A 13,799-nucleotide genomic window follows, 5' to 3' on the forward strand; every position below is an offset into this window, starting at 1 on the left:
TGGGAACACCCACGCGCTACCCATGTAACGCCTATATGGGGCAGAGTAACACAAGGCAGCGATTTGAGCTGCCTTGCGGTACTCCATATGTACCAAGCCACACAGAGCCATGCAAGGTGGCCTTGCGTGGCTTGGTAGATATCATTCAAGTTTGGCGTCCCCCTTGGAACCCCTTGCATAGCACAAGGGCAACGCAAACCATGATAAATATGGGCCTTATTTTTAAAAACCCTGCCACAAAGAAATTGGCAACAAGGAGAAACGCTGCAGTAAATCTGTTCTGCTTAACTGGTTGCAAAGGCTTGCAATATAATTTTCTTATGGGGTTAAGGCATCTGTTGCAGAGATATTTGTAAGGCAGTTAAATCTCAGGGATCAATAATAATGGTACGATAACTCTGGAGAATAATGTATTTGCTGGAGAGACCTGCGATTTGTCTAGTCTCAGCTTTGACTCAAAGTAGGATAGAGGGTAATATGTCTCCTGCAAAGTACATGATGTTACACTCAGATGACAGACTTTTATTTATGTAATTGGGTTACTGCTTTTAACACAGATATCCTTTTGTTACTTGCAGTTCATAAATTGTAATCCTAATATAGCACAGTGAGCTAAGACATGTGGCTCCTACACCTTGTAACCCTCACTATCTTATATAACACTTACTGCACATTGATTTACACACACATGATTTATTGTCAATGTATAATGTGTAGGTGTGATGTAAAGTGCTCTGACACCCTGCATTGGGATGAGTACCTCTGTAGCGCTATAAAATAAATAAAATAAAATAGTTGTATTTAAATAGTTATTTGTATAAATACTGAGACAGACCAACACATCTGATCTTCTTTGAGTTTAAGCATATTTCTTATATACAGAGACTGAACAAAGTCAAAAGTATGCCTCTCTTGTACCTGTAAAGTAACAAGCGGTGTGCCTTTGTTTCCTCTTCATTGCATTTGGGTGTGAGGCTCCAGATCACTACCAGTCAGGATACTCCAACAAAAAGAGGCCTGATGGCCCCTTAACTTTAGCTTTGGTTATGGGCCCAGCTGGAATCTAATAAGCCCCTCCCCCGCTGCGCGTTGCTCCTCAAAACAAACGCAGGCAACGTGCAGGCGCTGCTGAATGTGTCCCTATGTCTGAAAAATATACTGGGGCAAGTTTAGCATCTTTCTGTGGGCCCCCCTAGCCTCTTGGCAAGGTAGACGGTGTACAGGCTATGAAAAGAGTAGGTAAACACCATCTACCCGCAACTTGTGCCCTGCTTGTGACTGTCTAGGCCCTTCACTAATTCCCTCTCTGGGACAGCTGCCCGGCCCGACAGGAACCTCCAGATGTCCGTGTGGCACACCCCTGCATTGGAGAAGCATCCCGCTGATTTAGCTTTCTCTTTATGTTTTTACAGGTTCGTACATCACTGTTTAATGCTGAAGAATTTGCACCACTGGATCCTACCCAAGACCTCATATTTCCACCTGAACTAATGGTAAGATTTTTTGCTCAATTGTTGCCTCTCCGTTGACCGTTACATGTTACAGGAAGAGTACAACCTGCACGATGTTGAGGATAGCTAAACTCTACATCACAAACAGTGAAATCCGAGTCTTGTGCTGGACTTAACTTCCCACAGACAAGGCACCACACAATGGCAACAGATGGCCTCACAAGACACGACTGTCAATACAAGTGTCTGTCTGCTACAGGTCTGTACCTTCGATATTTTATTTATTATCTAACCCCTCCATGTGGCTGGGGCACCAAACCTCCTCTTTGATTCGCCCTGTAAAAATGTCCTACAATTAAAAAGTGGACCAGGCTGAGAAGGTGATTTAGGGCCTCATTTAGAGTTTGTGGAAGCTTAAAATCCTCCAATTTCTGGACGAAATTCTAAATATGTAGTAGAATCTCGTGGCTGAATTTCCCCCACAATAGTATTTCTGTGGTGGAGCAAATTCAGCTGGTGGTCTCCTAAATTTGAGTATTGTCAGTTTCCTGAAAATGAGTCTCCTAAATTTGAGTAGTGTCAGTTTCCTGAAAATGAGTCTCCTAAATTTGAGTAGTGTCAGTTTCCTGAAAATGAGTCCCTTGCTGGTACCCAGTACAGGCTGATAGGAAACATTCCCAAACCAGACAGATATAGACATGGCCCTAGATAAAGTTTTGCCATCTTCTGCCAAAAGGCAACATGCCCGCCCGCCCACCCACTCCGACACATGTGCATTGTTTGATTGAAGAAATCTGGTGACCTCTATCTTTGGCACAATAGACAGCTGCTCACTAAAAGAATGTCCATTTATTACTCAATGTGGCTAACCGTAACTCAGTGCCTTCCTCAGCCGCTCTCCTGGTCCTTCATCAGTAGAATCAAATCCATAAATCAAATATTTGTTTTAGCTCGTGATCAAATCTCCATCTGTCAGTAACAGCAGTCCACATGTGTTCTCTCCTAGCCCAGCACACCTCTTGATTTCTCTTCACAGCTCCTGGCTGAAGCCCACCCCAAAAGAAAGCTGGTTTTCCAGGGAGAAAGAATTCAATGGATTGCTCCTTCCAGCCTTGGCGAGCTCCTGGAGCTAAAAGCCTTGCACCCCAAAGCCCCACTGATTGTGGGGAACACCAGCCTTGGTAGGTAGAGAACATGCGGGCAATTTAGGGGAGAGCCTGGTACTTATCAAAAACGTCTGGTGTAATAGACAGCAGAAAAGTCCTATATTTTTCCAATTCGTGTACACGCTTATACTCTTAAAACTTTCATTTTACTATTGACTTTAAAATGAAGGGAGATAAATCTCCCCTTTTTAATAATTCTTTTATACCCAGCCAGACCTGCAGTTTCAAGAGGTTGTAAATAGAAGCTGTTATTATTACTCGAGTCCGTGACACTCCTCAAGGCCGAAAGAGCTGGACTGCCCAGAGTGCCCACAGATCCTTGAGCGAGGATCACGTGATCACTGGGAAGGGATAGTGCCTCACTGTGGCATGTGTTTCGCATCTATTTGTATTTACATATCTGTGACATGGGATCTTGCCCTTCTTTCTCAGGCCCAGACATGAAGTTTAAGGGTATTTTCCACCCCGTTCTTCTGTTCCCGGTACAACTTGCAGAACTGAACATTGTGCTCTTTACAGAGAAGGGTGAGTAGTCTGTTTTTTTTTGCTTCTCTAAGTGATAGGTGATTTGCTGATATTGTTTGACTAGTAGGCATGCAACTACATTTGCATTACACTAGGCCGAATGTATTTTGCAGCAGAGTGTAACATTTCCAGTGTATGAATTGAATAAGTCACCCCGTTGGCTTGAAGATCTAAAGACTGTATGCTCACAATCGTGGATGCTAGAGCACCCTAACACCAAGCAGCTCCCCACACCAAGAAATACCAGGCATATATTCAATAGTGCACATTAGATTGATAAAATCAGATTCACTTTAACAACTATAATAATCCATGTTGGCCACCTCGTTGAAGTTGTCATGTAAGTATTGTGGATTTGGCAGGTCCGATATGAGCATTGCTAATATTTCAGAAGTATTTATAACTTTCCTGGAGTTTTTCTTGACCTTTCTGCACCCCCAGGGCTACATTCCTTACTGCTGTATTGAACAGGAGCTTAGAAATGGACTGTTGGTAACATTGGTGGAAAACAAGCAGAATTTTCCTTAGTCTGCTCTTCACCCCTGACCTCCCACCCCCACCGGGCAAATCCAAATTGAGAATTATATATCCTAGACACCCTCTATCCATTTCTATTCTTTGAACCTATTTTATCTTCGGTACTGGATTTAAGTGAACAGCGTCTTGCTTATCATTCTCAGTAAAGGGCCATGTTGAGACAGTTGATGGTGGAGATATGACTGAGAAGTGTCCAAAAAGAGGTGGATAGGAAGTCTTCTTGATTTCATTTTCCAATCGCACTGTAAATGCAAAAGTGGTTACACCCAAAAGGTAGAGTTGGGGGTCCAGTCCTATTGATAACTGCACTTACTGACACAGGGGACCCCCTATAGTAGATTAGCAAAGTTATAAACTCAAATCATCCAATTAGTTATAAGTCAATAGCCAAAACATTCATGAATTAGTGAATGTAACACAAGAAATTCAAACCATAAATTTAAATGCAAACTGTTATAAAGTTGCCTCAATAACAGAAAGCAGACAAAATATCCCATGAAGGGACTTGGAGGATGTCTGGGAAAATTGTGGAGATGTCAGGATAAAGGTGTCAGCATAGAAAGCATCTGAAAGGTATTATTTATCAATCAAGTGAAGCTTCTTTTACCAAGTGGGGAAGGCATCTCTCATAAGCATTAGGAAAGAGAATTCTAAGAGTCAAGGAAATCTCCTTCAGAGAAGAGAGAAAGGCGTCTGAATGCAAGTCTACATTAGTTTAAATAATATCATTCTAAATTTTTCTACAGCTACACACAGTTCCCATGTAGGGGACTAGTCAGATTAACGTACATGCTGATAAGACAGCTTCATTATTTTTACAAGCTAAAACACAACAAAATCTCTCTCTGTGTCTTTCCAAATTCCCTGGTATGCAGTGGTAGAAGTGGGCGGGATCGGAAGGGCACGGCGTGCCCCTACTTATCTAATTTATTATAGTCCGTTCCCCTACTTTTTAGGTCTTGGCTAGCATAAGCTACGCTTGCGCAGTCTCGCTGGCGAAATTTTATGTTTTCCAGTAGTGGGGCTTCAACTTGCCCCTCTTCTCCATTGGCTGGCCTCCTAAATGCTGGCCAGCCATTGGAGAAGAGGTTTGTCTGTCCATTTAAGCCCCGTCTTTTTTGGATTCGGGGGTGTGTTTTTTTGGGCCATTCTCTCCGTGACGTCCTCATTCCAAAACACGCCCCCCATCACGCTGCCTGCACACCCAAGTCGGCTCTCTGATTGGTTGACAACTACCAAATAAACACTACCATTGGTGTTCCTTATTAACCAATCAGAGGGCCGACTGGCGCGTGGAGGCAGCATGAGCAAAAAACAGGCGATATGGATACAGGCGCCACCCCGCTCCTTTAGTTATTTCATTTGCGCAGGTGCCTACCCGCGACTTTTACCTGTGTTTTAAATATTTAATTTGCGCGGGTGCCTACCCCACGACTGCGGCCGTAGTTACAGCAGTTGCCCACCCCGCTGTTTATTATCGCTCACGAGGGAGCCTACCCCTCGTTTTTGGCCCCGAAGAGATCACCACCGGCCCGGGACACCCCCGAGACGTCATCATCAGCGCTGCGATTGGAGGAGCCAGGGAAAGCAGGAAGCGGATGGGAGCCCACCCCGTGCTCCTGTGACCGGGAGGAGGCTCGCCCCCCAAGCCCAAGCACAAGCGCGGCGCTTGCACCCGGGGCCCCCGAGAGCAAGGGAGAGCCTCGTGGTGCTCAGTGGAGCGAGACAAGGAGAAACTGCAGCCTGCCTCCCGTAGAGGCTCCCATGTAAGGAAGGGGAGCCCAGCCCAGGCAAGACCGTCCGGAGCCTCGAGGGCTCCACCGAGAAGTAACCCGGAGCCCGGGGTGCAGCCCAATAGCCGCCCCCACCGCAAGACCGGAAGAGATCCCAGGGAGGAACGGAGTGCTCACCGAGAAGGTCCCGGTGAGTGGTTGTGCTCGCCGAGACAAGGAGAAACTGCGGCCCGCCTCCCGTACTGGCTCCCATGTGAGGATGGGGAGCCCTGCCCAGGCAAGACCGTTTGGAGCCTCGAGGGCTCCACCAAGAAGTAACCCGGAGCCCTGGGTGCAGCCCAACAGCTGCCCCCACCGCGAGACCGGAAGAGATCCCAGGGAGGAGCGGAGTGCTCCCCGAGAAGGTCTCAGTGAGTGGTTGTGCTTCCTTTTCTTGCCTCTGCCCCCTGCTCTGTTTGTGTGTGTTGGGCTCTGTGTGTGTGTGTGTGTGTGTGTTGGGCTCTGTGTGTGTGTTGGGCTCTCTGTGTGTGTGTGTTGGGCACTCTGTGTGTGTGTGTGTGTTGGGTTCTGTGTGTGCGTGTGGGGGGGGGGTCTTTGTGTGTGTGGGGGGGGGTCTCTGTGTCTGCTAATACTCTCTACTATTCTCTAATGCTCACCTATTGCCATTGTAAATTACAATACCATTTATTTATGTTTTGAAAAATGAAAAAAATGCCATTTGCAATGCCAATAGCTCTAACTTTAACAAAGACGAGACCATTGCATTGTAAATGCTTGTTATTAATGTCTCCGAGGGCAGCAGGAATGGTCCACACTTAAAAATGATAGCTTAATCATTCAGCCATGTCCCCTCTGTGGTGCACATTGAGGAAGGCCTCAACAGTGCCCACAACCTCCTCCGCCTTCCCCTCTATATCTGGGAACGGTGAACAACCTTTACAACGAAACTTTTACAACGCACTACCATTACGATGCAACTTTTACAACGCAAACCATTACAACGCATTGCGCTGGGGGCGCTCTAGGATAGGGAATAGGTTTAACACCTTGGCTGCTAGGTGTTTTCCCCCCCTGTGCTGGAAACTGCACTTATCCTGCATTCGTGACGAGCTCAGCTCGTCATCAGCACAGCTCAACTGTGCATCATGACGAGCTGAGCTCGTCATCAGCATCGAAAGGGTTAATGTACTATCCAACACCTTCCCTACTATCCACGGGGATTGGAGTTGGAATAGTAAATTAAACTATTCACTATCCAGCGCCTAAAAGCACTATGCATTGTAAAGGCATGCGTTGTAAAAACCGCATTGTAAAGGCATGCGTGGTAAAAGCATGCTTTGTAACGTCATACATCCCTGGGGACAGGGGCCTACAAAACAACAGTGAAAGGGCCCGTAAATCTTAGGTTGGCACGAAAACTGCTACCTCTGTTAGCCCTGCTGCTGTAGTGATCTACAGCTCATTTATTGCCGATGCTGCCTGCCTGCCCCCACTGTGACCAAAACAATTTCTTCCTTGTATCTTAGACCTTTATCGCCAGTAATCAACAAATCTTACCTATTGGATTTTTGAATCACCCAATGATGATTCTTGTTCTTAAGTTAGGGAAAGTTTCAGTATTTCCTAGGCGCTGGGTTCTTAATAAACAGTATTTACAGGAAGAAAACTGGGTGCTATTTTGTAAAACAGAAATAATGGAATGTATGGCAATAAATCACAAGACTGCCCCCCCTCATATTGTTTGGGACTCCTTAAAGGCATACATTTGTGGGCTGGAGATAGGATACGACGCAGACATTTAAGAAAAAGAAAAAGTACAAAAGCAAACCTTAAAACGGAGTGTGCAGCAGTGTTATGAAAGCCTTTTAAGAAGTCTCACGGCTCTTAATCAAAGAAAGGTTGATCAGGCTAAACTGCCACTAAGCGAGGCATATTATCTAAAATGTGAAACCTTAAATCCCACCTATATGCAAAAGGTATATAAGGAAAGCAATTGCACAGGGAGGTTCCTTGCATGGAAGTTTCGGGAACAATCTGCAAGTAATCAGATAAATGTGTTTAAATGCCCTGCTACTGGCAGGCAGAGCGAGGACTTGGTCAGCATTGGTGAAATAATGTTGGAACATTACAGATGTATTTATGGACAAAAACAAATGATTAATAATGAGTCCCTTGAGAAGTTCCTTCGGGAACAGAATATCCCAGCTGTGTCTGAGATTGAGAGGGTAAAGATTACGCTCCCCTTTTCTAAAGAAGAACTGTCTGAGGTTATTAGGAATCTCCCCAGTGGCAAAGCCTGTGAACCTGTTGGTCTAACAGCAGCGTTTTTTAAAGCTTTCTCAGGGGATCTACTAGATTACTTTCTACTGGATGCCAATACAGTGCTAGAGGGGACCCATTACCAGCATCATTTCACAAAGGGAATGTGGTAAACCTTTTTAAAAAGGAAAGGACGGTGAGGATCCCAACTCATATCCACATAATAATAATCCACATTTGTAAAGCTCACAATCACCCGTAAGGGTCTCTAGGCACTGGGGGCCATCGGGAAGATTAAGCAAGCTATTGCCCAGAGTCACATGGTGCTGGACTAATCTGCTGCCGGTGATCCGGTGATCGAACCGTGATCCCCAGAATTCGGAGTCAGTCCCCCAAGCCGCGGTGCCACACCTCTTCCGCCCAATCGTCCAATTGCATTATTGAACTCTGATTACAAAATTATCACAAAACTTTTAGCTAACAGATTCAAAGCAATAGCACCAAATCTGATTCACACCGATCAAAACAGTTTTATTGCAGGGAGTCAGCTAGGGACGAACACACATCATTTAACCGAAGCAATAGACTACTTTGAGACCAGGAATATACCCGCCCTGATACTCTTGCTGGACGCTGAGAAGGCATTTGACCTTGTGGTCTGGGAGACGTTAATTTGTATGTTGTCTAGATTCGGCATACCTCCCCAGATCACGGACTGATACAAAGAATGGACCATAATGCAGAAGCCAGTATTATTGTCAATACTGCACAGGTAGGGAAAATCAGTGTTAAGCGAGGGACCAGACAAGGATGCCTGCTATCCCTGATTTTAATTGACTTCTTCATCGAGCCACTGCCATTGCAATCCGAGAGAGTGCAAATATTCTCCCCCTTACCATTTATGGCGAAAATGTAACTATACGCAGACATTATTATGTTAATTCTCGACTGTGATAAGTGGTTCCAGGCAAAGGTTTTTGAGATTTCCGCACATTATGAAGGTCTTGGCGGGTATAAAATTAACAAAACAGAAAACAGAAATAATACTATGTGGATGTAAACAAGACATTCTACATATAGATATTGCCTCATGTGCAAATTCTCAGCCAAAAAGATATTAGGAATCAAGTTTTCGCCACCGATTGCAGATTTATACAATTTAAATTTCTCCCCAGTACTTTTAAAAGTACAGGATTCATTTCATGCTGGAACTCTTTGGGGAGGGTTAAGCTGATTAGGATGTCTGTTCTCCCATGATTTAACTTCTTATTTTCAGCCATTCCGTGTTTTTTAACTGCATCTTTTTTATAAAAAGGTCAAGTCCATTTTTATGTCCTTTATTTGGAGAAAAAACCCGAACTGCTTTAAAGCACTTTATATGAGGATTTGGAGATTTGGAGAAAGGTGGGCTAGCGCTCCCTAATCTTAGGGATTATTATTTTGCATATTTTGCACAAGATATGTCTAGGTTTAAATTAGAATCGTATACAGGAATATTTACAAACTATTTTTTGTGGTTGGTCTGCACAGAGTACCAGATAAGTAATCCGTTAAAAATAACAAAATCTTCCCAAAAAATCTGTTATAAGAGCATGCAGCGTTTATTTCGCAAACGTCAGGATTGTTTCTAGAAGATATGCAATCCCCATTTTTAACATTGCAACCCCCTTATCCGAACTTGCTACTGAATTAGGGACTAAAGTTTCAACTGAAATAGTCCAAAGATGGGCCAAGGCTGGATTTAGGAAAATTTCGGACTTTATTGTGACGAAAGGTGGTTTAATATTTCCAAAATCCACGAATTAATTCAAAACGATTTCCTTCTTCTTGGTTCTTAGAGAATGCTATATAAAGTAATTTGGATCTGGTTCACATAAACAGAAGTAAAAATATGGTAATTTCGGTATTTAGAGATCGAGGGTCCAATTAAATTTGCTGAAAGTCCTGGGATATGATCTATCTCTTCGCCTAACTGATAAATGGGTGAAACTAGTATACAGTGCAGTGGTGGTGACCAGGTCTCTTCTTCTTCAAAGATGACAATCACAACAGGTTCCAACAATGTTTGAGTGGGTTCGGAAAATGAAGCAAGTTAGAAATAGTGAACTGCTATATGCAATGCGAAATGGGGGATTAGGAAATTCGAAAAACTGTGGGAACGGTATTTCGATTAAATAGTTAGGCTAGAATAGAGGATCTTAACAGTCCCCGCTAATCTTCAAATCATATTATTTATTCCTTCTGTATTTAAGAGATATGCACACTGTCTATTTCAAAGACTGGCTAGAAATATTATATATATGTTTGAGGATTGACGTGTATATTTGCACACTCTTTCCTTGTTTGCACTATACGCACTATGTGCACCTTAAACGCTTTTTTAATTGCAAAAATTTGTATTGTATCTAGTCTCTAATGATTTTTAAAGCAATGTTATTCATGCTCGTATTCTGCTCTGTATATTTTTACATTCCTGAATGTGTAAAAATTATTTATTGATTATTGGTGCATGACCAAGACATGGTACTGTGTTATAAGGATGAATTTGAAATTTTGGTGGATCTCAATAAAAAAAAATTTAAAAAAATACATTCGTTTCAGGATGTTTTATATCAGGTGCTCCTTACTGAGTGTTCAGAGGATTGTATAAAGTTAGACATTCAGATGAGAAAACAACATAAAAGATGCATCGTTCAATTTTCTGGTACAGCTTTCCTCCTGAGATGGGAAAAAAGAAGACACACGACACGGAGAAATATAACAGGCTAATATTAGCCATTTTAATATGCAGCCAATGTTAATTACAGTCAATTAAAATGTGAAAAGTACTCCGTAAATGCATTTGCGTATTATATGTTGTTGTGTGTAAAACATTTAAATATAAAACAAATCTTCCAGGAGTAATAATCAAAATCTCAGGACCCAATGTGTGTGTCCTCAAGGGATGTTACCAACAGGCCTAACTAACCAGGACTTGTACACATATCTATAAATATGCGCATCCACAACTTAGTTATCTGAAGTGAAAGATACCTCGGTCCCTCAGACAATGACGTGCTGACAACTTCAGTTGTGCATGGTAGTTCTCGAAGCTCATCCTCAATTTGGTTACCACCAACTGATCCTGGAAGAAATTAGTCAGTTTATTACCACATTTTCAACCTGTGTTAGTCTCCAATGATATAAGAGACTTAATTTTGGAATCTTCTGTATGGTGGCAGAGGTCCAAAATGCCATCAGAAAAGTCTGACCTCGCTGGTGTGATGAACATCAGTGGCCGCAACCTCATCTATGTCAGAACCTCCAAAGGACTAGGAGTGAACGTGCAACGGATCTTTGACTGCAGGCACCCTCCTCAGAAAAACATGGCAAATGCTTGAAGAACAAAACACAGTTTTTAGGATATATCTTCCCTGTTATAGCATAAGTGTAGACTCCCAGGCTCCCAGGAAGCCAGGGACGTTAAAGAAGGCACACAGAAGCCTCTGCAGTCTATAACAGAGATACACAGTTTAGAATGGACACGTAATGTGGCCAATTTACTCTTTAATTAGCCTCCACTACTTTGCCACTTTAGACATTCCCCGCACAGCATGCCTACATCTCATTCACTAACCACTTGCCCCCTACACCTCTGACTCCACTGAGGCCTTTGTCACCTGTTCTAGCTTTCACTACCCTCCTGCTCCTAACCCACCTGCATTCACTCATCTGCCCAACCTTTTCCTTTCTACCTGACCCCTATGCTCCTTACATGCCTCGGTCACTAGCCAGCAGCTTCCACCCTAGCCTCTACCCACATGCGTCTACTTACACCCCAGTCGTTGTCTCAGTTATTACCCAACTGGTCCCAAAACCGCCCTCCATTTCATTTACTACCCAAATGCCCCACCTCAGACATCACCCGCTTGCCCTACACTCCTGTCCCACTGAGCTGCTACAGGCCTGCCCCCTGATGCTCCTGCCACCACCCAGGCTATATTATACCTGCCTGCACACCTCTTTGCAAAATTGAACCGAAAGAATCAGCCCCAGGATTACCAGCCCGAAACATTGTGCAGCAGCATCAACTATGAAACTCTTCTCCTTGACCTTAATGCCTGGGGCCCAGTAACATCAGAAATATTTACCCTCAGCCCATCCTCTCATCCTTTTCCAACTGTGAGCCTCTTAACCTTCTTCTGCTGTTTCTCTGAATCTGAGGCCCTCAGATCTCCAGATATACACAATTGATCCCCTCCCCCATGCTCCCCAATCCAGCTGCTCTGTGATTATAATAACTTAAACCTCATGAGTATTTGTAAAGCGCACAATCACCACGAAGTAACCTACAACGTATCCTGGCACTGAGCAGGTGTGTGTGCCTAGCCCTGCCTATGGTGGATTCGTTCATTCAAAAGCCAGGTCTTCAGCTTCTTGTGGAATGATGTAAGAAAGTGACTTTCTTCCTGATCTGGTTCTTTGGGATGTTTGTGAGTAGGAGTCCTGGGTGGTTGGTGGAAGGAGATGATACTGTTTAGGCAGATAAAGTCTAAGGGGTGTGTGTGTGTGTGTGTGTGTGTGTGTGTGTGTGTGTGCGCGCGCTTTTGTGTATTGGGAGCCAGTGGAACTCCCTGAGGTATGGTGTGATGTGAGTTCTGTGTGGGAGGTTGAGGATGAACAACAACAGGGAACCTCTCCTTAACATTCAATTACTATTCGGGTGGTATCTCTATCATAAAAAATACATTGTCCCAAAAACCATTAGTTATTAATCCTTTTATTTATCAAAAATATTTTTTATATATTCATTTGTTTCCAAGTTGTATAACTAATCGCAACAAAATTAGAGCCCAAAGAACTAGTTCAATAAATATCTCAAACAATGCACTCAAACACCACCAGACACACGACTAACAATCATACATAACACTCTCATACTCCAAGACATAGCTAAACATATCCATGCATATCATAGTACATTTCATAAATACATAAAGTAAAAAAAGGGGGAATAAAGCGCTGACGCGCGTTTCGGAGTGGAGTCCGAAACCCACAATTCCTTTGTCAGGGCGCCACCGATCAATTATTTATTAGGTGGCTAATAGTCATCCATAAACATCCAGTAGCTTTCTTATTCCTGGTGCAAAAAGGGCTCTCTATAATAGTAGTTTGGACCTTATTTAAAAGACAGTGGGGCAGATGTAGGTAATCACTTATTACCGATTCCTGAATGCAGAATTTTACCGATTCGGTATTTAGGAATCGGTAAATGAGATGTAGGTAATGATTCGGTAAATGTTACTGAATCGGTAATATTCGGTATTTACCGTTTCGGTATTTACCGAATCGGTATTTCACATTTATTCCTATGGGCCTGGAGGCCCATAGGAATGAATGGGAATTACCGATTTGATAAATACTGAATCTGTAACAGGGGGAAGACTTACAAGGGTGGCAGGGTGTCACATTGACACCCTGTTGCACCCCTGAATAGTGCATGGGTGCACATGTGGCACACATACATGCCCTAAGGGCATGTATGTCTGCCACATGGCACTTTTAAATAAGCGCAAAATGGCTTATTTAAAGGTTTACGATATTTACCACCAACTTGTAGTTGGTGGTAAATAACGAATCCTTAAATGTAAAATGCACTCACTTGAGTGCTACCTACATTAAGGATTCGGTAATTTACCGAATCGGTATTTAAATTACCATTCGGTAAATTACCGAATCCTTAAACCTGCCTCCTACATCTCAAACCCTAAATACCGGTCGGTAACGGGCGAAATTCAGTCATTTCGGCCGTTTCCGACCGGTATTGGGCTACCTACATCTGGCCCAATGATGATGGATCAAACCCAGATCAGTTAACTTAGGGTGAGTGCTTGCAATGTTCAACCATCCGTCCATCATCCCCTTTGGTTTTACTTTATTAAAAAGAAAAGCCAATGATGTAACCATCTACGCATCAAGCATACGCACGCCTTCAAAATGATGCAAGCAGGTTTTTTTGTTGCTGATCTGAGTTGGATGGATAAACAAAAAGAAAAAGCCGTATCCTGGGTGTGGAGCATCAACACAGAAAGAAATTGAATCATGGAGTGCTGGGGAAGTAGCAGAAGGGCAAGGGACAAAGCAGCTTG

General features: G+C 43.4%; 1 protein-coding gene across 1 annotated transcript in view; it reads left to right on the top strand.

Annotated features, from left to right (window-relative positions):
• The window catches only part of AOX1 (aldehyde oxidase 1), a 504,603-nt gene that overhangs the window by 83,080 nt on the left and 407,724 nt on the right, over window positions 1–13,799 (top strand). The window contains exons 8-10 of the mRNA XM_086955224.1: window positions 1,413–1,493; window positions 2,488–2,632; window positions 3,050–3,142. Of these exons, the coding sequence (XP_086811350.1) occupies window positions 1,413–1,493; window positions 2,488–2,632; window positions 3,050–3,142 (319 nt within the window). The remainder of the gene's footprint in view (window positions 1–1,412; window positions 1,494–2,487; window positions 2,633–3,049; window positions 3,143–13,799) is intronic.

The sequence above is a fragment of the Lissotriton vulgaris genome, chromosome 2_1 (genome assembly GCF_964263255.1).
Source record: "Lissotriton vulgaris chromosome 2_1, aLisVul1.2, whole genome shotgun sequence".
NCBI lineage: Eukaryota > Metazoa > Chordata > Amphibia > Caudata > Salamandridae > Lissotriton > Lissotriton vulgaris.